The 27268-nt window shown below is 46.2% G+C and overlaps 1 protein-coding gene across 3 annotated transcripts in view; it reads right to left on the bottom strand.

The window, feature by feature from the left end:
• TTC19 (tetratricopeptide repeat domain 19) overlaps nucleotides 1-27268 on the bottom strand; it is a 67643-nt gene that overhangs the window by 8447 nt on the left and 31928 nt on the right. The window contains exons 9-11 of one of the 3 annotated variants that reach the window (XM_069761114.1): nucleotides 18189-18351; nucleotides 6190-6345; nucleotides 1047-5781 (exon numbers count right to left, since the gene is read on the bottom strand). In XM_069761114.1, the coding sequence (XP_069617215.1) occupies nucleotides 6203-6345; nucleotides 18189-18351 (306 nt within the window). In that variant the 3' untranslated portion in view covers nucleotides 1047-5781; nucleotides 6190-6202. Of the gene's footprint in view, nucleotides 1-1046; nucleotides 5782-6129; nucleotides 6346-18188; nucleotides 18352-27268 lie in introns of those variants that run through there. The other 2 variants (XM_069761115.1, XM_069761113.1) reach the window with 2 other exon arrangements.

Consider the following 27268-nt stretch of genomic DNA (forward strand, 5'->3'; position numbering starts at 1 on the left):
AAACCTGCACAGCAGGTCAGTTCATGAGGAGAAAATATCGCAATGGGTAGTTTTGTTGAAATATAATTTACTTAGCTGGTACTATATTGCTAGGTGATTTTTTTTTTCCTGAAAACAAATCCATCAAATACACATGAGGCCAAAATTTAAAGCTTGGGCAAAGTCGCGGGCCAACCTTGATATTTATTAAAAAAATGTGTACAATTGAGGACGTTTTTCCTTATCAAATAAAACAAACTTTTTCATATGGAAACAAAGTTAAAGTGGTTGTCCGACAAAGTACATTTTAATTAATAGATCTAAGAATAAAATATTGGAATAGTATAATATATTATGTAAGAGCTGTAAAAAAAACATATGGCCGAATTTAAATATGTAATAAATTATAAAAACCCTTGAATAAAACAAATAAAGTATGATGCCAACAAAAGTGCCCCCCAAACACAGAATGATACCCCCACAGTGAATTCCACCAGAGTATGATGACCCTCCCTCTATTCCCCCGACAAAGAATGGTGACCCCATCTCAGTATGATTCCCCAACTGTAATCCCCAAACAGCCCTCCATACAGTATAATGGCCACAAAAAGAACTCCTTACACTATAATGGGCCGCACATAGTGCTCCATACAGTATAATGGCTACAAAAAGAACTCCTTAAAGTATAATATAATAATAATAATAATAATTTTATTTATATAGCGCCAACATATTCCGCAGCGCTTTACAAATTATAGAGGGGACTTGTACAGACAATAGACATTACAGCATAACAGAAATACAGTTCAAAACAGATACCAGGAGGAGTGAGGGCCCTGCTCACAAGCTTACAAACTATGGGGAAAAGGGGAGACACGAGAGGTGGATGGTAACAATTGCTTTAGTTATTCGGACCGGCCATAGTGTAAGGCTCGGGTGTTCATGTAAAGCTGCATGAACCAGTTAACTGCCTAAGTATGTAGCAGTACAGACACAGAGGGCTAAGACTGCATAAAGTGTATGAGAACATGATGCGAGGAACCTTTTTTTTTTTTTTTTTTTTTATTATAAATAGGCCACACAGGGATCGTTAGGTTAATGCATTGAGGCGGTAGGCCAGTCTGAACAAATGAGTTTTTAGGGCACGCTTAAAACTGTGGGGATTGGGGATTAATCATATTAACCTAGGTAGTGCATTCCAAAGAATCGGCGCAGCACGTGTAAAGTCTTGGAGACGGGAGTGGGAGGTTCTGATTATTGAGGATGCTAACCTGAGGTCATTAGCGGAGCGGAGCGGAGGGCACGGGTAGGGTGGTAGACTGATACCAGGGAGGAGATGTAGGGTGGTGCTGAGCCATGGAGTGCTTTGTGGATGAGGGTAGTAGTTTTGTACTGGATTCTGGAGTGGATGGGTAGCCAGTGTAATGACTGGCACAGGGTAGAGGCATCGGTGTAACGGTTGGTGAGGAATATGATCCTGGCTGCAGCATTCAGGACAGATTGGAGCGGGGAGAGTTTTGCAAGAGGGAGACCGATTAGTAGAGAGTTACAATAGTCCAGACGAGAATGAATAAGTTAAACAGTCAGAGTTTTTGCAGAGTCGAAAGTAAGAAAAGGGCGAATTCTAGAAATGTTTTTGAGATGCAGGTAAGAAGAGCGAGCCAGTGATCGGATGTAGGGGGTGAATGAAAGGTCAGAATCAAGGATGACCCCAAGGCAGCGGGCATGTTGCTTTGGAGTAATGGTGGAACCGCACACGGAGATGGCAATGTCAGGCAAAGGTAGGTTAGTAGAGGGAGAGAACACGAGGAGTTCAGTTTTTGACAGGTTTAGTTTCAGATAGAGGGAGGACATGATGTTAGAGACAGCGGTAAGACAATCACTGGTGTTTTCTAAAAAGGTCGGTGTGATATCGGGAGCAGAAGTGTATAATTGGGTGTCGTCAGCATAGAGATGGTACTGGAAACCAAATCTACTGATTATCTACTGTGATAATGGGCTCCACATAGTGCTCCATACAGTATAATGGCCACAAAAAGAACTCCTTACACTATAATGGGCCCCACATAGTGCTCCATACAGTATAATGGCCACAAAAAGAACTCCTTACACTATAATGGGCCGCACATTACAGTATAATGGCCACAAAAAGAACTCCTTACAGTATAATGGGCCCCACATAGTGCTCCATACAGTATAATGGCTACAAAAAGAACTCCTTACAGTATAATGGGCCCCATATAGTGCTCCATACAGTATAATGGCTACAAAAAGAACTCCTTACAGTATAATGGGCTCCTCATAGTGCTCCATACAGTATAATGGCCACAAAAAGAACTCCTTACAGTATAATGGGCTCCACATAGTGCTCCATACAGTATAATGGACACAAAAAGAACTCCTTACACTATAATGGGCCGCACATAGTGCTCCATACAGTATAATGGCTACAAAAAGAACTCCTTACAGTATAATGGGCCCCACATAGTGCTCCATACAGTATAATGGCTACAAAAAGAACTCCTTACAGTATAATGGGCCCCACATAGTGCTCCATACAGTATAATGGCTACAAAAAGAACTCCTTACAGTATAATGGGCTCCTCATAGTGCTCCATACAGTATAATGGCCACAAAAAGAACTCCTTACAGTATAATGGGCTCCACATAGTGCTCCATACAGTATAATGGACACAAAAAGAACTCCTTACACTATAATGGGCCGCACATAGTGCTCCATACAGTATAATGGCTACAAAAAGAACTCCTTACAGTATAATGGGCTCCACATAGTGCTCCATACAGTATAATGGACACAAAAAGAACTCCTTACAGTATAATGGGCCCCACATAGTGCTCCATACAGTATAATGGGTACCACATTAAAAAGAATAAATACCTCTCTTCATAGTGTCTTCAGATCCTCTGCACATCTCAGTACATATGCACGTTGCGATGTCAGATGGAAAGGGGGAATGATGGGAAAGTGAACGTAAGCTGACGCTCCCTCCTCCATCAGTGCTTTCAACTGTACCAGGCTGTCAATATATAGTTGATAGTGTGATGTCAGGAAAAAGTGCGATGTAGGGTTGGTACCAAATATACTCAGGAGACCCGCCCGGCGTGACATATGTTGTGTAGAGAATCCCCTCCCAAATACACAATATGTAAACTTCACCTAAGCAATGTTTTTACTTAATTTCTTCCCTCTTGTTTTGTGGAAAAATGTAGCATTTTATACTCTAAATGGAATGAATTGTCTAAAATCTTATCAAAGGGGTATTTTCTTCCTCAAAATCCTATCCCAATATGTAGTAGGTGTAATAATTATAATAATATTAGCAAATACATCCAATTAGAGATGTAGTATAGATTTTTTTTGATTCGCCATGTCTCTTTCCTCATGTGCAGGCATTGTAGAACCTTGGGTATCAATGGTTACACAACCACTGATATAGTGACAGTTACCGTAATTAGTTGCTAGTGGTCATAACTAGTGATGAGCAAATATACTCATTACTCGAGATTTCCCGGGCACGCTCGGGTGTCCTCCGAGTATTTTTTAGTGCTCGGAGAATTAATTTTCATCGCCGCAGTTGAATGATTTACATCTCTTAGCTAGCATAAGTACATGTGGGGGTTGCCTAGCAACCAGGCAAGCCCCACATGTACTCAGCCTGGCTAGTAGATGTAAATCATTCAGCTGCGGCGAAGAAAACTAAATCTCCGAGCACTAAAAAATACTCGGAGGACACCTGAGCATGCTCGAGAAATCTCAAGTAACGAGTATATTTGCTCATCACTAGTCATAACCATGGATACCTAAGGTCCTGCACATGAGGAAAGAGACATAGCGAATCAGAAGAACTATACTGCATTTCTAATTGAAGGTATCTTCTAATATTATTAGTATTATTATTACAATTACTACATCTTGGGATAGGATCTTGGAGATGAGAATACCACTTTATTATTTCCAGTTGATAACAATGAGCATGAGCTGCAAAAAACAAACAAAAAATACCCACCAAGACTCATGTTTTAATGTGATATTACTGCTGTATTTTCCATTAAGTGCATTTTTCCAGTGGAGAAAAACACAGGAAAACTGCTCCATGTGAATATACCCTAATGGCTGCTTTAGTCGGCCCATAAACTGGTGTGTTGTTTTTTTTAAACTAGAGTATGAACACCGGCCAAGGAACATTCTAGGCGCGGAGAACAATCGTCATTTTATCGGCTTGTCTACATGGGCCATAAGAACTACCACTATAAATATGTGCCAGATGTGCACGGTTACATGCGACCTATGACTATGTCCATGGCTTCACATACTAGCAGGAACGAACCAGCCAAACTAAATCTCTATTCTCCAAAGGACGGTTAACAACTGTCATAAAGACGATATTGAGATGAAACCTTTTCTGATATGGCCCATGAGATCATTACATGTGCAATTGCTCAACTTTTCTTTTATACAATATAAAAGATAAATCTGAGAATTGGTGGCCACGTATCATTCCTGATTGTGGAAGACGATCCCTGAGGTCACTGCAAGATATAAAGGGGAGGGGATAACCAGAACTGGCTGTGATCTTTCTCCCCTATTTCACTTGCTGCCTCCATTAGGCCCATTTCACACATCCATAAATCATGGACCATTCTTGGAAGACCCGACCTGATTCATATATGAAAAATCAACCTAAAGATCAGTCCGTGTCCTCTTCTCCCGAGTCCAGTGGTAACTCTCTTAAAACCTTCCATCTGATTCTTGGAATTGTACTTGCTAACCTTTGCTTTGAGTGCAGCTTCTCAACCACAGAAAGAAACCCATTTCCTGAAATGCCTGATACTGTTCTTGTGATAATGTCACTTCCAGGGACAGATAAAAACTTAGTGAGCGATGAAACAAAGGATAAACTATTTTTAAAGTGTCTTAGAGAGGCCAAACCGTTAAAGGGAATCTGTCTGATATTAGATGCCTTGTTGATGTTTTTAAATCCTCTTTTATCACTTTACATAAATGACCTCTTCCAGGCTCTGTGGTGGACGCTGGTAACTCTGCCTCCAGAGATTATTTTACATGAAGGGGAAGTTACCAGTGTGAGACAAGTAACTAACACAGAACAGGAGATCTGAACTTTAGGACTCTGGAGGCAGAGTTATCTTCCAGGCAGCGTCCTCCCCAGAGCTTGGAAGATGTCATTTATATAAAGTGATGATAAACAATGATTTCTCAACAACAAGGAATCTGATATGAGACACACAGGGAAGACTGTTTTCAGCATTCTATAACCTGTATGTCCATATTGATCGTTTAGGTATCAAATGTTGACAGATTTCCTTTAAGTGTACCTTCCCACCCACTTATTTTCACTCTTCTCTCCACTCCTTCTTAGGTTGACAGCTCTAGCTTTATAGACCAGGAGAAGGGACTATAACGAATATTTGGCCCAGACCTAAAGCACCGAGCGCCTGCACTTGGTTATTATATGCTGACAGAGTCCCTTTAAGCATTACACAAAGGCTCCTGTAAGTCGCTGCTTTGTGGCTGAGCTATTTTTTACTGTTCGGTTCTTCCACATTACAATAATCGCACTTACAGATCACTCATGAAAAAAATTCACAAACTTATTTTGGACATAGGTGGCATCCTATGACAGTGCATCATTCTAGGGTCACTGAGATTTTCAGTATACCCCTTACTGATACTGAAGCTTTTCTTTTAAGAGAGTTGTTGAAGGCACCTTCACTATGGACAAAAGCTTCCTTTTCAGACTCTACTAAGAGCATGACTTTAACCTGCAACATGATGAAAAGCAGTTTAGTTTTATAGCATCCTTCAAAGTAAGGGGTAGCAATCCTGTGATAAAACAGACACAGCGGCTTATCATCGGCAGCTTTATGGTGCTGGTCAGTGGGGTTCCTATGTGTGTAGGTCTGTGTTCCCCCAACAGATCGTGTTTTCAGGATTTCCTTAGAATTGCCCAGGGGATAATTCAATCACTTGTGCAATGCTAAGGAAACCTGAAAACATGATCTGTTGGGGAACACTGGTGTAGGCCATCAATGTTAACATCTCAGGGTCAGTTATTAATGTGGCAAATGGAAAGGAATAGGGTTTTTTATAGGTAAAATTTAAAATAAGAATTTATAAATATATATTTATTTAAAAGTGTCACATTTGCAAACATTATTAATGCTTTTTACCTGCATGCACAGGTTACACATTCTGTTCCTTATGTTTCTTCCTCTTGGTCAGTTCTGCGAGCCCCTTTTGGATGTAGATAATGGACCACGAGTCCTTTTTTTCTTCTGCCTTTGTTAAAGCTTCTTTAAATATGCGCTCTGCATCCGCCAAGTGCTCTGTGTGAGAAGGACATTATCTCTTTAGCGGTACAATTAACAAAAAAAAACACATCTCATCAATGGAAATGTCCATTGACATCTGTGGAAGAATGCTCTGGTCACAGTGCAGGGGGAAAGGAGTGAGCTGTAACCATCTGGATCCCTTTGTTTTCTGCTGTAATATGTGTGGTCACGCTGGTGAATCACTTACCCACTGCGGCACAGACCGCGCTTACCCTGGAGGGGTGTAACCAAGAGGCTACCTGGTTTTCACTGGAGCCTCTGACGGTGAGGTCAGGCTTGACCTGCAGGTAGCTGCCAGGTACCACTCCAGGGCAGTGTCTGGTACTGTAGCATCTGTAGTTCAGATAGTGCGGCTTCTGAATAACAAGGCATGATGGCCAGTAGAGACAGAATGGGCAGAGATTACTAAACAAGTTATGGTACAGAGAAACAGGAAATGCTGTGGGAACTGGGATCTGACAATGGAGTTAGCAGCTTGAATACAAACTAAACTCAGATGTTGCTCAGGCACCTCCCTACTTGGGGAGGTGCCTTAAATCAATAGCGCCTCCCAGCTATTGGTGGGAGAAACAACAGGAGTGCAAGCACTGCCTCTTTACGAAGTGGAGAGCATGCGCCCTAAGTGCGCTGCCAGGAGACCTGCCTCGGTCCTGGGACACAGGAGGCGTAGTGGGAGCCGGAGCAGCTGCGGCGGTGACGCCAGTGTTACAGGTGTTGTGTATGTTTGTAATTCTGCCTGTGATGATGAGGTCACTACTGAAATGGAATCCGGAAAAGGTGACATGGGATAGTTGATGACATGTAAAATAAAAAAAAGATTAAAAAATCAGTGTCACAAAAACTTAATTAAAACAATAGGCTACTTTCAGATGACACATTTTGCAGAATCCGGCAGCGGCTCTCCCTACTGTTTAACCGTTTAAAATATTATATACCATTTATTAAAAATAAATACAAATCAAAACATTTTGATGACATATTCCATTTAATAAACACTTTCATTCTTCATAATCATTTTGATAAGAGAAATTTTGACACTCAGTTCTCAATTTTTTGAAACATTTACAAGAGGAATAACAGAGGAACCATGCAGGAAAAGGTACCAATATTACATTCTAGTACAGTACAGACCAAAAGTTTGGCACCCCTCATTTAAAGATTTTCTGTATTTTCATGACTATGAAAATTGTACATTCACACTGAAGGCATCAAAACTATGAATTAACATGTGGAATTACATACTTAACAAAAAAGTGTGAAACAACTGAAAATGTCTTATATTCTAGGTTCTTCAAAGTAGCCACCTTTTGCTTTGATGACTACTTCGCACACTCTTGGCATTCTCTTGATGCGCTTCAAGAGGTAGTCACCGGGAATGATCTTCCAACAATCTTGAAGGAGTTCCCAGAGCCGCTTAGCACTTGTTGGCCCTTTTGCCTTCACTCTGCGGTCCACCCAGCGTCTGACTGGAGCACCTTGGGCCCACCAGAGAAAATCATTCTTGGGGCCCACTATGTAGCTACATAGAAATAGATACAAGACCACCAATTGTGCAGTAAAAAGCGCTAATATCAGGGTATAATATAAGGTAGTTCATGTCTTAATTATGTAGCACGGGTTGGGGTAACCCCCTCATAAAATATAATGCAGTCCCCTCTCATAGAATATAATGCAGCACCCCACAAAATATAATGCAACCCCCTCAGGTATAATGCAGTCCCCACCATAGAATATAATGTAGCACCCTCATAGGGTATAATGCAGCCCCCTCATATAGTATAATGCAGCCACCACAGAATATAATGTAATCAACTGAGAGAATGCAGCCCCACCACAGAATATAATGCAGCCCCCCATAGAGTATACTGTAGCCCCCTCACATAGTATGATGTAGCCCCCCATAATATAATGCAGTCCCCCCACAGAATATAATGTAGCCCCCTCATAAAGTGTAATGCAGCCCCTCGCCACCCTATCATTGACCTCATCACCACCTCCATCATTGCCTTCTCCCCCTCCACCCCTCTCATTCTCCCCCACCACCTCCATCACTGCCCATTCCACCACCTGCATCATTGCCTCCTCCCCCACCAACATTGTCCATTTCATCACCTCCATCACTGCCTCCCCCCACCATCATTGCCCATCACCTGCATCATTGCCTCCCCCACCATCATTGCCTCCCACCTCCATCATTGCCTCCCCCCACCACCATTGCCCATCACCTCGATCATTGCCTCCCCACCATCATTGCCCATCACCTCCATCATTCCCTCCCTCACCATGATTGCCCATCACCTCAATCATTGTCTCCCCCACCATCATTGCTCATCACTTCCATCATTGACTCCCCACCACCACCATTGCCCATCACCTCCATCATTGTCTTCCCCCATCATTGCCCATCACCTCCATCATTGCCTCCCCGCCATCATTACCTATCACCTCCATCATTGCCCATCACTTTTCTCATTGCCTCCCCTCACCCTCACTGCCCATCACCTCCATCATTCCCTCCCTCACCATGATTGCCCATCACCTCCATCATTGTCTTCCCCATCATCATTGCCCATCACTTCCATCATTGCCTCCCCACCACCATCATTGCCCATCACCTCTATCATTGTCTTCCCCCACCATCATTACCCATCACCTCCATCATTGTCTCCCCCACCACCATCATTGCCTATCACCTCCATCATTGCCTCCCATACCATCATTACCTATCACCATCATTGCCCATCACTTTCCTCATTGCCTCCCCTCACCCTCATTGCCCATCACCTCCATCATTGTCCTTCACCACACACACACAGCTCACCGCAGCTCATCAACACACACACACACAGCACAGCTCACCTCCCTGCAGCAGCCGCTCACCCCAGCAGCCTCTTCCTCACTGGATTCCTGGAAGCTTTCAGACTGAGTCGAGACAGCAGCACGCTGGATGATGACGTGATCCAACTGGGCTGTCTCAGACAGGAAGCAGGACGCCGTGAGGTGAGCTGCTCTGTGAGTCTGTGCCTGCGTGTGTGTGTGTATGTGTGCTGTGCTGTGTTTGTGTGTGCGCGCGTTACTTTGTGAGTGTGTGTGTGTGGTGCGGCTTTACATGAGGGCAGTGTTAGCTGCACCCTGCGGCTAATGCTGCCCGCTATTAAAGATAAATGGTATTCACGCCTCTCCACGCCCATAGGGGCGTGGGGAAGCGTGAATATTCATTTTGCTTTAGTACCGGGGACAGGATCCTGTCTCCCGATGCTGCTACTGGCACAGAGTGGGCCCCCTTGACTCACGGGCCCTATAGCCATTGGCAAGGGGCCCCTGGAGCAGTGGCGGCCCTATGCAGCTGCTGGCCAGTATGCCAGCAGATGTCAGTGCCAGGGCCCACCGGAGAATCCTCAGGTGGGCCAGTCCGAGCCTGGGTCCACCTTACCCCAAAGCATCTCGATTGGGTTCAGGTCTGGTGACTGTGGAGGCCAGGTCATCTGGCGTAGCACCCCATCACTCTCCTACTTGGTCAAATAGCCCTTACACAGCCTGGAGGTGTGTTTGGGGTCATTGTCCTGTTGAAAAATAAATGATGGTCCAACTAAACGCAAACTGGATGGACTAGCATGCCGCTGCAAGATGCTGTGGTAGCTATGCTGGTTAGTATGCCTTAAATTTTGAATAAATCCCCAACAGTGTCACCATCAAAGCATCCCCACACCATCACACCTCAATGCTTCACTGTGGGAACCAGGCATGTAGAGTCCATCGGTTCACCTTTCCTGCGTCGCACAAAGACACAGTGGTTGGAACCAAAGATCTCAAATTTAGACTCATCAGACCAAAGCACAGATTTACATTGGTCTAATGTCCATTCCTTGTGTTCTTTAGCCCAAACAAGTCTTTTCTGCTTGTTGCCTGTCCTTAGCAGTGGTTTCCTATCAGCTATTTTACCATGAAGGCCTGCTGCACAAAGTCTCCTCTTAACAGTTGTTGTAGAGATGTGTCTGCTGCTAGAACTCTGTGTGGCATTGACCTGGTCTCTAATCTGAGCTGCTGTTAACCTGCGATTTCTGAGGCTGGTGACTCGAATAAACTTATCGTCAGAAGCAGAGGTGACTCTTGGTCTTCCTTTCCTGGGGCGGTCCTCATGTGAGCCAGTTTCTATATAGCGCTTGATGGTTTTTGCCACTGCACTTGGGGACACTTTCAAAGTTTGCCCAATTTTTCGGACTGACTGACCTTCATTTCTTAAAGTAATGATGGCCACTTGTTTTTCTTTACTTAGCTGCTTTTTTCTTGCCATAATACAAATTCTTACAGTCTATTCAGTAGGACTATCAGCTGTGTATCCACCAGACTTCTCCTCAACACAACTGATGGTCCCAACCCCATTTATAAGGCAAGAAATCCCACTGATTAAACCTGACAGGGCACACCTGTGAAGTGAAAACCTTTCCTGGTGACTACCTCTTGAAGCTCATCAAGAGAATGCCAAGAGTGTGCTGAGCAGTCATCAAAGCAAAAGGTGGCTACTTTGAAGAACCTAGAATATAAGACATAATTTCAGTTGTTTCACACTTTTTTGTTAAGTATATAATTCCACATGTGTTAATTCATAGTTTTGATGCCTTCAGTGTGAATGTAAAATTTTCATAGTCCAGAAAATACAGAAAAATCTTTAAATGAGGTGTGTCCAAACTTTTGGTCTGTACTGCATATGTATAGAATATGGAGAGTCAGTCAAGATTTACCTTCCAAAAAAGTATTATTTTTGCTCCGTTAAGGGAAAAAATAGAATAAAAAGTAAATGAAAGACCCGTGTCCACCTCCTACTGACACTAAGCTAAACTGAAGTGCATAATGCCAGTCGGTGGGGTGTACACTGCAGAGGAGGAGCTAACTTTTTTTGTGCATAGTGTCAGCCCCCTAGTGGCAGCAGCATACACCCCATGGTTCCTGCGTCCCCCAATGAGAGGCGATAGAGAAAAATAGAATAAAAAGTAAAAAACTAAAATAAAAACGGTGCCTCCTACGGACACTAAGCAAGAACTGGTTCACTTGGAGCCAGCAGGAGGGTGTATACTGCAGGGGAGGAGCTATTGTTTCTGTATTACTTAGTGTCCTCCTAGTGGCAGCAGCATAACACCCATGGTCCTGTGTCCCCCAATGAGGCGTAGGAGAAAACAGGATTTTTGGTTGCTTACCGTAAAATCTGTTTCTTGAAGCCTCCATTGGGGGACACAGGAACCATGGGTGTATGCTGCTGCCACTAGGAGGCTGACACTATGCAAATAAAAAAGTTAGCTCCTCTGCAGTGTACACCCCACCGACTGGCATTAAACTCTTCAGTTAGTGAGAAAGCAGTAGGAGAAAGAACAAGGTTGAAAAACCATAACCACAAACTTGAGAACTGTAAACGTGAGAACAGTCAGAGAACATATAACAAAAACATTGGGAGGGAGCTGTGTCCCCCAATGGAGGCTTCAATAAACAGATTTTACGGTAAGCAACCAAAAATCCTGTTTTCTTTATCGCCTCTCATTGGGGGACACAGGAACCATGGGACGTCCCAAAGCAGTCCCAAGGGCGGGAAAAACAGACTTCCATCAGGTCAGAGGACTCACCACTGCCGCCTGCAGGATCCTTCTGCCTAGGCTGGCGTCCGCCGATGCGTAGGTATGGACCTTGTAAAATTTGGCGAACGTGTGGATGGAAGACCAAGTTGCCGCTTTGCACAGCTGTAGGGCGGAAGCCCTGTGGTGCACCGCCCAGGAGGCGCCGACTGCCCGGGTAGAGTGAGCCTTAATCCCAGGAGGGGGCACTCTGTTCTTGACCCGGTAAGCCTCCAAGATTGCCATTCTGATCCATCGAGCAATAGTCGCTTTAGAAGCCGGCTGGCCTCTGCGCGTGCCATCAGGAATGACGAAAAAGGAATCCGTCTTCCGGAAAGTGGACGTTCTGTCCAGATAGATCCTCACAGCCCTGACAAGGTCCAGCTTGTTCAATGATCGCTCCAGAGGATGAGTCAGAGCTGGACAAAAGGAAGGTAGAACGATGTCCTCGTTGAGGTGGAAGGTGGAAACCACCTTAGGAAGAAAAGAAGGTGGGGGCCGGAAGACCACCTTGTCCTGGTGAATGACCAAAAACGGAGGACGGCAAGACAGGGCCGCCAGCTCGGAAACGCGGCGAATGGACGTGATGGCCACAAGAAAGGCTACCTTCCATGATAAAACTGATAGAGGAATCTCCCTAAGAGGTTCAAAGGGAGAAACCTTCAGAACGTCCAGTACCAGGTTTAGGTCCCATGCCTCCACAGGGGCCCTGTACGGCGGGACGGCGTGGGCTACCCCCTGAAAGAAGGTCTTAACCTGTGGCCGAGAGGCCAAGGTCTTCTGAAAGAGGATGGAAAGCGCAGAGACCTGACCCTTCAGGGAACTAAGAGCCAGGCCCGAATCCAGTCCTGCCTGAAGGAAGGCCAAAAAAGAAGGCAGGGAAAAAACCATAGGCGGAACGCGGTTGGACTCGCACCACCGGAAGTAGGCCTTCCAGGTGCGGTAGTAGATCCTGGAAGACGAAGGCTTCCGAGCCTGAATCATGGTGTGAATCACCCGGTCCGAAAGGCCAGACGCTCTCAGAACCGCGGTCTCAACAGCCACGCCGTTAAACTGAGCGACCGAGAATTCGGGTGGCAGATCGGACCCTGGGACAGCAGATCGGGCCTGTCTGGAAGGCGCCAGGGAGCGTCCGCGAGAAGGTTGACGAGCTCCGCGAACCAAGCTCTCCTGGGCCAATCCGGGGCGATCAGGATGACCGGCACCCCTTCCGCTTTGATCTTCTTCAACAGTTTGGGAAGTAATGGAAGGGGTGGGAACAGGTAGGGCAGCTCGAACTGTGACCAAGGAATGGCCAGAGCATCGACGCCCACTGCGAGAGGATCGCGGGACCTGGAGACGAACTGCGGAACCTTCCTGTTGACTCGGGACGCCGTGAGATCCACATCCGGAGTTCCCCATCGAAGACAAATCTGATGGAAGACCTCCGGATGCAAGGACCATTCCCCTGCCGCGAGGCCCTCCCGGCTGAGGAAGTCGGCGGCCCAGTTTTCCACGCCGGGGATATGCACCGCGGATATCACCGGAACCGTTGCCTCTGCCCAAAGAAGGATCTTGGATACCTCGGCAAGGGCCAAGGAGCTCCGAGTCCCCCCCTGATGGTTGACATATGCCACAGCCGTGGCGTTGTCCGTCTGGATCTGGACTGGAAGGCCCCTGAGGATCCTTTCCCAGTGGCGGAGGGACAGGAAGATGGCCCGAATTTCGAGGACGTTGATCGGCAGAGATGACTCCTGCAGCGACCAGCGGCCCTGGACCGTCAGGTGGCGAAAAACCGCACCCCAGCCGAGCAGGCTGGCGTCCGTTGTCACCACCTGCCAGTGAACCGGAAGGAAGGACCTGCCCTGGGAGATGAGAGGTGACGTCAGCCACCAGTTGAGAGACCGCCTGACCCGAAAGGAGAGTTTGATCGGTCGATCCAGGGAGAAGACCGACCTGTCCCACTGAGACAGAATGGCTTGCTGAAGGGGTCGCGAATGGAATTGGGCGAAGAGAATCGCTTCCAATGTAGCTACCATCCTCCCCAGAACCTTCATGGCCGAACGGAGGGAGGGAGGTCGAGGACCCTGGAGCAAGCGTATGTCCCGACAGAGAGTGGATCTCTTGTCTGTGGGAAGGAAGACTCTGCTCTGACGAGTATCGAAAAGCATGCCCAGAAAGATGATGCGCTGAGAAGGAATAAGGCAGGACTTCTTCCGGTTTACCAGCCACCCGAAACGGGCTAAGGTGTCGAGAACAATGGACAGGCTTTCGTGGGCCTGAGCGAAGGACGGAGCCTTGATGAGGATGTCGTCGAGATATGGAAATAGGACCAAGCCTCTGACTCTCAAGATGGCCATCAGCGCCGCCATGATCTTTGTGAACACTCTTGGCGCGGTTGCGAGACCGAACGGCAGAGCGACGAACTGAAAATGATCTCGTTGCACTGCGAAGCGCAGGAAACGGTGATGTCCGGGAAATATCGGGACATGGAGGTAGGCGTCCTGGATATCTATTGAGCATAGAAACTCCTGAGCCTCCATGGAAGCAATTACTGAACGAAGGGATTCCATCCTGAAGTGTCTCAGGCGAACTCTCCTGTTCAGCAATTTGAGGTCCAGAATGGGGCGAACTTTGCCGTCTTTTTTCGGTACCACAAAAAGATTCGAGTAGAAACCCGTGAAGCGTTCTTTTTCTGGGACGGGAACGATTACCCCGGATTTGAGCAGAGAAGCGATGGCTGAGAAGAAGCCCGGAACTAGAGCGGGGTCTCTTGGAGGACGGGATTGGAAGAAACGATCCCGAGGTCGGGAAGCGAATTCTATTTTGTATCCCGAGGATACAACTTCCCTGACCCATGCATCCTCTACTGCGGAAATCCAGACGTCCCTGAAAAGGAGAAGACGGCCGCCCAATCTGGGAGTTGGGCTGGAGTCTTGCCGAGAGTCATGCCGAGGTGGATCTTCCAGTCCTGGGCCTGGAGGATCTACCCTGGGAGAAACGAGGACGCCAGGACGGAGTGGGCCTAAAGGACACCGCCTTCTTCTCTTGACGTGCCTGTGGCCTCTGTTGCTGCTGGGAAAAGGAGTTTGACGCAGCGAAGCGACGAAAAGGCCGAAAAGAACGAAACTGTCGTCTAGGAGGAGGGCGACGAGGCTTAGCCTGGGGGAGAAGAGAACTTGTACCCCCGGTGGCGTCCTTAATTATTTGGTCCAGCTGGGAACCAAAGAGGCGAGAGCCCTGGAAGGGCAGACTAGTGAGGGACTTTTTGGAGGACAAGTCCGCCTGCCAGGCCTTGAGCCAAACGGTCCGGCGGATGGCAACGGCATTGCTGGAAGCTTGAGCCGCACAAGACGCGACATCCAGGGAGGCGGAAACCAGGTATTCACCAGCGTGGGAAATCTGGTTGGCAAGTTCCGCTAATTGCGCGGGAGGCGCCCATCCAGGATACCTCGCCGAAGATCCTTGGCCCATTTTGAGATGGATTTTGAAGCCCAAGTGGACGCAAAAGCTGGACATAGAGCCGCTGAAGCCGCTTCAAAAGCAGATTTCGCGAAGGATTCTATAACTCTATCGTTAGAATCCTTCAGAGATGCTCCGCCGGACAGAGGAAGCACCTTGTTGGTGGACAGCCTGGAAACAGGGGGGTCCACCGAGGGAGAGGCCGTCCAATTGGCGGTAAGTTCTGGAGGAAAAGGATATAACACACCCAGGCGTTTTCCCCTCTGAAAACGCCTAGTGGGGTTCTCTCTCTCTCTGGACACGATTTCCTCGAATTCAGGATGAGGAGCGAAAAATTTTGAAGGTGGTTTGGCCCGTCTAAACGAAACCGCCTGATCTGTGGGTTCCGTAGAGGGATCCTTGATGCCACATGTTTGGTTTATTGCCCCAATGAGGTTCTGGACTGTCTCACTCATGGTGGCGATTTGGTTAGGATCCAGCTCCGAAGTATCCTCCGAAGGCGCATCAGATAATGCCTCGCCTGACTCAGGGGAGGAGGATCGGTGGGACACCAACCGCGGGGGAGGGCCGAGCGGCGAGATGGAGCGCGAAGAGGACTCAGACCGACGTTCCTGTCTGGACCTTTTGTGGCTTATCAAGGAGAGCTCTGGCGGCGGTTCCTGTGACCCGCTGGCTACGGCCGAGGTCTGCAGGGGTAACCGATCCAGCGCGGACACCAGGGTTTGAGATACCCGTGTTAAATCGGCCACCGACTGTGACAGAGAGGCGGCCCATCCTGGGATGGGGGGATCACTCTCGGGCGGAACAGCCGGGGGATCCTGGGCGGTGGGAACAATCGGGTTGCTGCAGGACTGACACAGCGGGGAGGACTGACCTGAGGGAAGTTTGCTGTTACAGGACGAACAAGCAAAGTACGTGACTAAGGCAGAAGAAGAAGTAGGGGGGCGAGAGCGGCCCCCTTTAGAGGTAGACATTTTGAGAGGTCCTCTGAAGATGCCAGTGGGTTAGGGGACAGTGGGGCAGAGGGGGGTGTCAGTCTGCAGTGCAGCTACTCACGGACCCGTCCTGGAAGATGTCCCACTTGCCGGAGGAGAACTCCTGCCCTGAGGTGCTGGATTCTGTGCAGATTTTGTGCCCACGGAGAATGCAGTGGCGAAGGTGTGGGGCACGCTGCATGAGCTCCTGCAGCTAAGAAGCGGTGAGCACACACAGACGCTGTCCCTGGAGGACGGGGGCGGAGCCAGACAGGGGGGCGCCGATGAGCAGGCACAGTATGTCGGGCGGGAAAAAAAGCCCGCCCGATGAAGAAGGAAGTGGGCGGAGCGCGGCACCGGAAGTAGGCCCCGGGAAAAGCCGGGGCCTAAATTAGAAGCCGGTGCCCACTGAGAAGAACCCCCGCGGCGCAGACACTGCCCGGCAGAGCAGCGCTGAAGCCGCCGCATGAAAGAGAGAGAGCGCTGTCGCCGGAGTAGGCCCCGGAAAAGCCGGGGCCTAAATTTGGAGCCGGTGACCGGAGAGAAGATCCCCGCGGCGCAGACGCTGCCCGGCAGAGCGGCGCGGCAGCCGCCGCATATAAGAGAGGGAGCGCTGCCGCCGGTGAAGAATCGCCGGAGTAGGCCCCAGCTGGCTGTGGAGGTGAGCGCCGCCGGAGAGGCCGCCGCATAGAACGCTGAGGGGGGGAACGCTGAGGGCAGCTGGTACGCCGCAAGTAGGCCCCGGGAAAGGCCGGGGCCTAAATTAGGAGCCAGCGACCGCTGAAGGAAAAACTGCAGGCAGGAGTGTGCCGCAAGCAGGCCCCGGGAGGCCGGGGCCTGAAGGAAGAACGGCGACCGCTGGAGGAACGCGGTGGGGCATGGAAAGGTAGCCACCGCGCAGGGAACGGGGAAAGTGCTGCAAATGCAGCGATGACCCGCGCTGAGTCCTGGGAACCCCTTTAGAAATACTCACCTAGTAAAATCCCCCGTCGTCTGCTACTAACCTTGAGAAGGTATCAGACGTCCATAGGAGCTGCTGATGGACGTCCTCGTCTCCTCCGACCGACAGGCTCTGGTGGGCGAGTGGGTGGGGGACGGGCCAGGACCGGACTTCTGAGCACGCTTGTGTGCCAGGCTCTTGGTCCTGCTGAGGGATCTGAGGATACGGGGTGGCAGTACACGCCGTACTCATAGTCCGCTTGAGGGACTACAGGTGTGACAGCTCACCCTGTATCCCATCCGGAAAAAACCTGAAAAGAAACGACGCACATTGAGGTAGATAAGGGTCTAAAGAAAGACCCGTGTCCACCTCCTACTGACACTAAGCTAAAACTGAAGAGTTTAATGCCAGTCGGTGGGGTGTACACTGCAGAGGAGGAGCTAACTTTTTTATTTGCATAGTGTCAGCCTCCTAGTGGCAGCAGCATACACCCATGGTTCCTGTGTCCCCCAATGAGAGGCGATAAAGAAAGTATTATTTTGTTTTCATTTTGGTGGGTACTCATCATGGATAGAGCACAGATGCAAAATATATTTCAGTGTTTGGAAAAATAGTTTCCAGAATTACAGATCTTGCTCATTTTAATTTTTACACATGTATTTAAAAATAATTATAGCATTATCTGATGTGTTCAACTTCCATTAAAGGGAATCTGTCACCCCCTGGCACCACAGGCGCGGGGGCCACCACTACACATCGCAGAGCACTGTGACCCTAATGGGAGGGGGCTGGTCCGCTAATGAAGACCGGAGGCAGAGTTTTCTTCCAGGCATTGCACGCCCCATTTTTCATCAGTGTTGTTTGCATTGTAATACATACCTTGATGTAAGAGGATCATCGCCATGTTGCCAAGTATAACATGCTGATTGGGGTGCTCAGTCTGTTGTGCTGCATCAAGTGCTTGTTTTACATAGGTATAAGCTTCACCAAAGCGGCCCTGAGCTTCCAGCACTGTCGCCAGGTCGCTGAGTAAAGTCACAGTCTGCAAGAGAGAAACACAGAACGATGGTGAGACGAGTACAACAGGCAGACATGATACAGAAATGCCCTGTAACTAGTGATAAGTGAATGTGCTTGGATAAGGTGTTATCTGATCATGCTCAGGTGCTAACCGAGTGTTTTCGGCGTGCTCTAATAATATGTTCGAGTTCCCGCAACTGCAACAATACTGCCATTGGTTTTCTGAAGTGTCTTCCTCCTCAAAGACTCAGTGGATATGCCGGCATCTAAAAGACGTTGTGTGCACGTACCCTAATAATGCTTAGAGATGTTTTTTTTTTTTTTAAATCAGATATATTTTTACTAACCATAACAAGATTTACAACAAATCGAGTGTCAATACTCATTTTGTGTTTTACAATAGATTAACACCCCCCCCCCCCCCCCCATGGAGACCAAATCAGGAGCAAACAATAATTCGTCCATAGTTGACAATATTAAACAGAGTATAAGTTGTACTCTTTAATATTATATGCTGGTAAAACATTAATTAATCCCATCCAGCCACGGCTGCCATGGTTTATGGAAGAATACCAGCCTGTTTCTCTTAGTGTAAATACTTTTCTCAAATTGAATTATATGGTTCGTTTGAGTAATGAAATCACGTCTGGATGGAGGCTCCTCTCTAATCCAATATTTTGCAATCAGTTTCCTCGCAATAAACAATAATCTTGCAATTGCAATTTTAGTCGTGTTGTCAGTTAATATTTCCTCCACGTACCCTAATATACATATCAACGGGTTCCTAGGGACAACGCACCCATATACCATTTCAATGCAGTTCAACAGTACAATCCAATAGGAGGACAATCTGGGACAATGCCAAAGCATATGTAATATGTCTGCCTGAGATTGTGAACATCTAGGGCCATCAGAGTTGGATTTCAGCCCAGCTTTAAATAGCATATCAGGTGTTCTATACACCCTGTGAATCACGTACAACTGTGACAATCTCCCAGGCTCACTCATAGATATCTTGGGTACATACTCTAGAATAGACTCCCACCTATTATCATCTCACCCAGATCAGCCTCCCACTTCCTTCTGGCCTTGACAGGGTGCCCTCCCAAAAAGGTGTGCAACAGATCTCCATATACTTCCGATATTACCCCCTTCGTTCCACTATTTTTAAGAATAAAATTTAGCGTGAGATCCGTCTGCACCTCTATAGGCCCTCTTCTTCTTTGTGCCTGGAATGCATGTTGAACCCATCTGTATTGAAAGATATTCAGCCTTGGGAACTGAAATTCCTCCTGCAACACTTTATATGCCTTGAGGTTCCCCCTGTAAATCAACTGACCTTTCAACCCCATGCCCACTTCCTTCCACTCACCCAATCCCTCCATATTATTGAACTCCTGAAAATACAGTTACGTCCATATATATTTGGACAGAGACAACATTTTTCTAATTTTGGTTATAGACATTACCACAATGAATTTTAAACAAAACAATTCAGATGTAGTTGAAGTTGAGACTTTCAGCTTTCATTTGAGGGTAATCACATTAAAATTGGATGAAGGGTTTAGGAGTTTCAGCTCCTTAACATGTGCCACCCTGTTTTTAAAGGGACCAAAAGTAATTGGACAGATTCAATAATTTTAACCCCTTTACCCCCAAGGGTGGTTTGCACGTTAATGACCAGGCCAATTTTTACAATTCTGACCACTGTCCCTTTATGAGGTTATAACTCCGAAACGCTTCAACGGATCCTGGTGATTCTGACATTGTTTTCTCGTGACATATTGTACTTCATGATAGTGGTAAAATTTCTTTGATAGTACCTGCGTTTATTTGTGAAAAAAACGGAAATTTGGCGAAAATTTTGAAAATTTCGCAATTTTCAAACTTTGAATTTTTATGCAATTAAATCACAGAGATATGTCACACAAAATACTTAATAAGTAACATTTCCCACATGTCTCCTTTACATCAGCATAATTTTGGAACCAATTTTTTTTTTTGTTAGGGAGTTATAAGGGTTAAAAGTTGACCAGCAATTTCTCATTTTTACAACACCATTTTTTTTTAGGGACCACGTCTCATTTGAAGTCATTTTGAGGGGTCTATATGATAGAAAATGCCCAAGTGTGACACCATTCTAAAAACTGCACCCCTCAAGGTGCTCAAAACCACATTCAAGAAGTTTATTAACCCTTCAGGTGTTTAATAGGAATTTTTGGAATGTTTAAATAAAAATGAACATTTAACTTTTTTACACAAAAAATTTACTTCAGCTCCAATTTGTTTTATTTTACCATGGGTAACAGGAGAAATTGGACCCAAAAAGTTGTTGTCCAATTTGTCCTGAGTACGCTGATACCCCATATGTGGCAGTAAACCACTGTTTGGGCGCATGGGAGAGCTCGGAAGGGAAGGAGCGCTATTTGACTTTTCAATGCAAAATTGACAGGAATTGAGATGGGACGCCATGTTGCGTTTGGAGAGCCACTGATGTGCCTAAACATTGAAACCCCCCACAAGTGACACCATTTTGGAAAGTAGACCCCCTAAGGAACTTATCTGGATGTGTGGTGAGCACTTTGACCCACCAAGTGCTTCACAGAAGTTTATAATGCAGAACCGTAAAAATAAAAAATCATATTTTTTCACAAAAATTATATTTTTGCCCCCAATTTTTTATTTTTCCAAGGGTAAGAGAAGAAATTGGACCTCAAAAGTTGTTGTCCAATTTGTCCTGAGTACGCTGATACCCCATATGTGGCAGTAAACCACTGTTTGGGCGCATGGGAGAGCTCGGAAGGGAAGGAGCGCAGTTTGACTTTTCAATGCAAAATTGACAGAAATTGAGATGGGACGCCATGTTGCGTTTGGAGAGCCACTGATGTGCCTAAACATTGAAACCCCCCACAAGTGACACCATTTTGGAAAGTAGACCCCCTAAGGAACTTATCTAGAGGTGTGGTGAGCACTTTGACCCACCAAGTGCTTCACAGAAGTTTATAATGCAGAACCGTAAAAATAAAAAATCATATTTTTTCACAAAAATTATATTTTTGCCCCCAATTTTTTATTTTTCCAAGGGTAAGAGAAGAAATTGGACCTCAAAAGTTGTTGTCCAATTTGTCCCGAGTACGCTGATACCCCATATGTGGCAGTAAACCACTGTTTGGGCGCATGGGAGAGCTCGGAAGGGAAGGAGCGCCGTTTGACTTTTCAATGCAAAATTGACAGGAATTGAGATGGGACGCCATGTTGCGTTTGGAGAGCCACTGATGTGCCTAAACATTGAAACCCCCCACAAGTGACACCATTTTGGAAAGTAGACCCCCTAAGGAACTTATCTGGATGTGTGGTGAGCACTTTGACCCACCAAGTGCTTCACAGAAGTTTATAATGCAGAACCGTAAAAATAAAAAATCATATTTTTTCACAAAAATTATATTTTTGCCCCCAATTTTTTATTTTTCAAAGGGTAAAAGAAGAAATTGGACCTCAAAAGTTGTTGTCCAATTTGTCCTGAGTACGCTGATACCCCATATGTGGCAGTAAACCACTGTTTGGGCGCATGGGAGAGCTCGGAAGGGAAGGAGCGCAGTTTGACTTTTCAATGCAAAATTGACAGAAATTGAGATGGGACGCCATGTTGCGTTTGGAGAGCCACTGATGTGCCTAAACATTGAAACCCCCCACAAGTGACACCATTTTGGAAAGTAGACCCCCTAAGGAACTTATCTAGAGGTGTGGTGAGCACTTTGACCCACCAAGTGCTTCACAGAAGTTTATAATGCAGAACCGTAAAAATAAAAAATCATATTTTTTCACAAAAATTATATTTTTGCCCCCAATTTTTTATTTTTCCAAGGGTAAGAGAAGAAATTGGACCTCAAAAGTTGTTGTCCAATTTGTCCCGAGTACGCTGATACCCCATATGTGGCAGTAAACCACTGTTTGGGCGCATGGGAGAGCTCGGAAGGGAAGGAGCGCCGTTTGACTTTTCAATGCAAAATTGACAGGAATTGAGATGGGACGCCATGTTGCGTTTGGAGAGCCACTGATGTGCCTAAACATTGAAACCCCCCACAAGTGACACCATTTTGGAAAGTAGACCCCCTAAGGAACTTATCTGGATGTGTGGTGAGCACTTTGACCCACCAAGTGCTTCACAGAAGTTTATAATGCAGAACCGTAAAAATAAAAAATCATATTTTTTCACAAAAATTATATTTTTGCCCCCAATTTTTTATTTTTCAAAGGGTAAAAGAAGAAATTGGACCTCAAAAGTTGTTGTCCAATTTGTCCTGAGTACGCTGATACCCCATATGTGGCAGTAAACCACTGTTTGGGCGCATGGGAGAGCTCGGAAGGGAAGGAGCGCAGTTTGACTTTTCAATGCAAAATTGACAGAAATTGAGATGGGACGCCATGTTGCGTTTGGAGAGCCACTGATGTGCCTAAACATTGAAACCCCCCACAAGTGACACCATTTTGGAAAGTAGACCCCCTAAGGAACTTATCTAGAGGTGTGGTGAGCACTTTGACCCACCAAGTGCTTCACAGAAGTTTATAATGCAGAACCGTAAAAATAAAAAATCATATTTTTTCACAAAAATTATATTTTTGCCCCCAATTTTTTATTTTTCCAAGGGTAAGAGAAGAAATTGGACCTCAAAAGTTGTTGTCCAATTTGTCCCGAGTACGCTGATACCCCATATGTGGCAGTAAACCACTGTTTGGGCGCATGGGAGAGCTCGGAAGGGAAGGAGCGCCGTTTGACTTTTCAATGCAAAATTGACAGGAATTGAGATGGGACGCCATGTTGCGTTTGGAGAGCCACTGATGTGCCTAAACATTGAAACCCCCCACAAGTGACACCATTTTGGAAAGTAGACCCCCTAAGGAACTTATCTGGATGTGTGGTGAGCACTTTGACCCACCAAGGGCTTCACAGAAGTTTATAATGCAGAGCCATAAAAATAAAACAAAGTTTTTTTCCCACAAAAATTATTTTTTAGCCCCCAGTTTTGTATTTTCCCTAGGGTAACAGGAGAAATTGGACCCCAAAAGTTGTTGTCCAATTTGTCCTGAGTACGCTGATACCACATATGTGGGGGGGAACCACCGTTTGGGCGCATGGGAGGGTTCGGAAGGGAAGGAGCGCCATTTGGAATGCAGACTTAGATGGAATGGTCTGCAGGCGTCACATTGCGTTTGCAGAGCCCCTAATGTACCTAAACAGTAGAAACCCCCCACAAGTGACACCATTTTGGAAAGTAGACCCCCTAAGGAACTCATCTTGATGTGTTGTGAGAGCTTTGAACCCCCAAGTATTTCACTACAGTTTATAACGCAGAGCCATGCAAATAAAAAATATTTTTTTTTCCACAAAAATTATATTTTAGCCCCCAGTTTTGTATTTTTCCAAGGTTAGCAGGAGAAATTGGACCCTAAATGTTGTTGTCCAATTTGTCCTGAGTACGCTGATACCCGATATGTGGGGGGGAACCACCGTTTGGGCGCATGGGAGGGCTCGGAAGGGAAGGAGCATCATTTGGAATGCAGACTTAGATGGATTGGTCTGCAGGCGTCACATTGCGTTTGCAGAGCCCCTAATGTACCTAAACAGTAGAAACCCCCCACAAGTGACCCCATATTGGAAACTAGACCCCTCAATGAACTTATCTAGATGTGTTGTGAGAACTTTGAATCCCCAAGTGTTTCACTACAGTTTATAACGCAGAGCCGTGAAAATAAAAAATCTTTTTGTTTTCCCACAAAAATTATTTTTTAGCCCCCAGTTTTGTATTTTCCCAAGGGTAACAGGAGAAATTGGTCCACAAAAGTTGTTGTCCAATTTGTCCTGAGTACGCTGATACCCCATATGTTGGGGTAAACCCCTGTTTGGGCACACAGGAGAGCTCGGAAGGGAAGGAGCACTGTTTTACTTTTTCAACGCAGAATTGGCTGGAATTGAGATCGGACGCCATGTCGTGTTTGGAGAGCCCCTGATGTGCCGAAACAGTGGAAACCCCCCAATTATAACTGAAACCCTAATCTAAACACACCCCTAACCCTAATTCCAACGGTAACCCTAACCACACCTCTAACCCTGACACACCCCTAACCCTAATCCCAACCCTATTCCCAACTGTAAATGTAATCTAAACCCTAACCCTAACTTTAGCCCCAACCCTAACTGTAGCCCCAACCCTAACCCTAACCCTAGCCCTAACCCTAGCCCTAACCCTAGCCCTAACCCTAGCCCTAACCCTAGCCCTAACCCTAACCCTAGCCCTAACCCTAGCCCTAACCCTAGCCCTAACCCTAGCCCTAACCCTAGCCTTAACCCTAGCCCTAACCCTAGCCCTAACCCTAGCCCTAATGGGAAAATGGAAATAAATACATTTTTTTTTATTTTTCCCTAACTAAGGGGGTGATGAAGGGGGGTTTGATTTACTTTTATAGCGAGTTTTTTAGCGGATTTTTATGATTGGCAGCCGTCACACACTGAAAGACCCTTTTTATTGCAAAAAATATTTTTTGCAATACCACATTTTGAGAGCTATAATTTTTCCATATTTTGGTCCACAGAGTCATGTGAGGTCTTGTTTTTTGCGGGACGAGTTGACGTTTTTATTGAAAACATTTTTGGGCACGTGACATTTTTTTATCGCTTTTTATTCCGATTTTTGTGAGGAAGAATGACCAAAAGCCAGCTATTCATGAATTTCTATTGGGGGAGGCGTTTATACCGTTCCGCGTTTGGTAAAATTGATAAATCAGTTTTATTCTTCGGGTCAGTACGATTACAGCGATACCTCATTTATATCATTTTTTTATGGTTTGGTGCTTTTATACGATAAAAACTATTTTACAGAAAAAATAATTATTTTTGCATCGCTTTATTCTCAGGACTATAACTTTTTTATTTTTTTGCTGATGATGCTGTATGGCGGCTCTTTTTTTGCGGGACAATATGACGCTTTCAGCGGTACCATGGTTATTTATATCTGTCCTTTTGATCGCGTGTTATTCCACTTTTTGTTCGGCGGTATGACAATAAAGCGTTGTTTTTTGCCTCGTTTTTTTTTTTTTTTTCTTACGGTGTTTACTGAAGGGGTTAACTAGTGGGACAGTTTTATAGGTCGGGTCGTTACGGACGCGGCGATACTAAATATGTGTACTTTTATTGGTTTTTTTTTTTTATTTAGATGAAGAAATGTATTTATGGGAATAATATTTTTTTTTTTTTTCATTATTTTGGAATATTTTTTTTTATTTTTTTTACACATTTGGAAAATTTTTTTTTTACTTTTTTACTTTGTCCCAGGGGGGGACATCACAGATCAGTGATCTGACAGTTTGCACAGCACTCTGTCAGATCACTGATCTGACATGCAGCGCTGCAGCCTTCACAGTGCCTGCTCTAAGCAGGCTCTGTGAAGCCACCTCCCTCCCTGCAGGACCCGGATCCGCGGCCATCTTGGATCCGGGGCTCGAGCAGGGAGGGAGGTGAGGAGACTCTCGCAGCAACGCGATCACATCGCGTTGCTGCGGGGGGCTCAGGGAAGCCCGCAGGGAGCCCCCTCCCTGCGCGGTGCTTCCCTGCACCGCCGGCACATCGCGATCATCTTTGATCGCGGTGTGCCAGGGGTTAATGTGCCGGGGGCGGTCCGTGACCGCTCCTGGCACATAGTGCCGGATGTCAGCTGCGATAAGCAGCTGACACCCGGCCGCGATCGGCCGCGCTCCCCCCGTGAGCGCGGCCGATCGGCTATGACGTACTATCCCATCCAGGGTCAGATAAGCCCAGGGCACCTCGACGGGATAGTACGTCTAAGATCACAGAGGGGTTAAATAAAATGTTCATTTATCGTACTTGTTTGAAAATCCTTTGTTGGTAATGACTGCCTGAAGTCTTGAACTCATGGACATCACCAGACGCTGTGTTTCCTCCTTTTTGATGCTCTGCCAGGCCTTCACTGCGGTGGTTTTCAGTTGCTGTTTGTTTGTGGGCCTTTCTGTCTGAAGTTTAGTCTTTAACAAGTGAAATGCTGCTCAATTGGGTTGAGATCAGGTGACTGACTTGGCCATATAAGAATATTCCACTTCTTTGCTTTAATAAACTCCTGGGTTGCTTTGGCTTTATGTTTTGGGTCATTGTCCATCTGTAGTATGAAACAACGACCAATGAGTTTGGCTTCATTTGGCTGGATCTGAGCACACAGTATGGCGGCTCTGAATACCTCAGAATTCATTCGGCTGCTTCTGTCCTGTGTCACATCATCAATAAACACTAGTGACCCAGTGCCACTGGCAGCCATGCATGCCCAAGCCATCACACTGCCTCCGCCGGGTTTTACAGATGATGTGGTATGCTTTGGATCATGAGCTGTACCACGCCTTCGCCATACTTTTCTCTTTCCATCATTCTGGTAGAGGTTGATCTTGGTTTCATCTGTCCAAAGAATGTTCTTCCAGAACTGTGCTGGCTTTTTTAGATGTTTTTTAGCAAAGTCCAGTCTAGCCTTTTTATTCTTGATGCTTATGAGTGGCTTGCACCGTGCAGTGAACCCTCTGTAGTTACTTTCATGCAGTCTTCTCTTTATGGTAGATTTGGATATTGATACGCCGACCTCCTGGAGAGTGTTGTTCACTTGGTTGGCTGTTGTGAAGGGGATTCTCTTCACCATGGAGATTATTCTGCGATCATCCACCACTGTTGTCTTCCGTGGGCGCCCAGGTCTTTTTGCATTGATGAGTTCACCAGTGCTTTCTTTCTTTCTCAGGATGTACCAAACTGTAGATTTTGCCACTCCTAATATTGTAGCAATTTCTCGGATGGGTTTTTTCTGTTTTCGCAGCTTAAGGATGGCTTGTTTCACCTGCATGGAGAGCTCCTTTCACCGCATGTTTACTTCACAGCAAAACCCTCCAAA

Source organism: Ranitomeya imitator, chromosome 3, assembly GCF_032444005.1.
Source record: "Ranitomeya imitator isolate aRanImi1 chromosome 3, aRanImi1.pri, whole genome shotgun sequence".
Classification (NCBI taxonomy): Eukaryota; Metazoa; Chordata; class Amphibia; order Anura; family Dendrobatidae; genus Ranitomeya; species Ranitomeya imitator.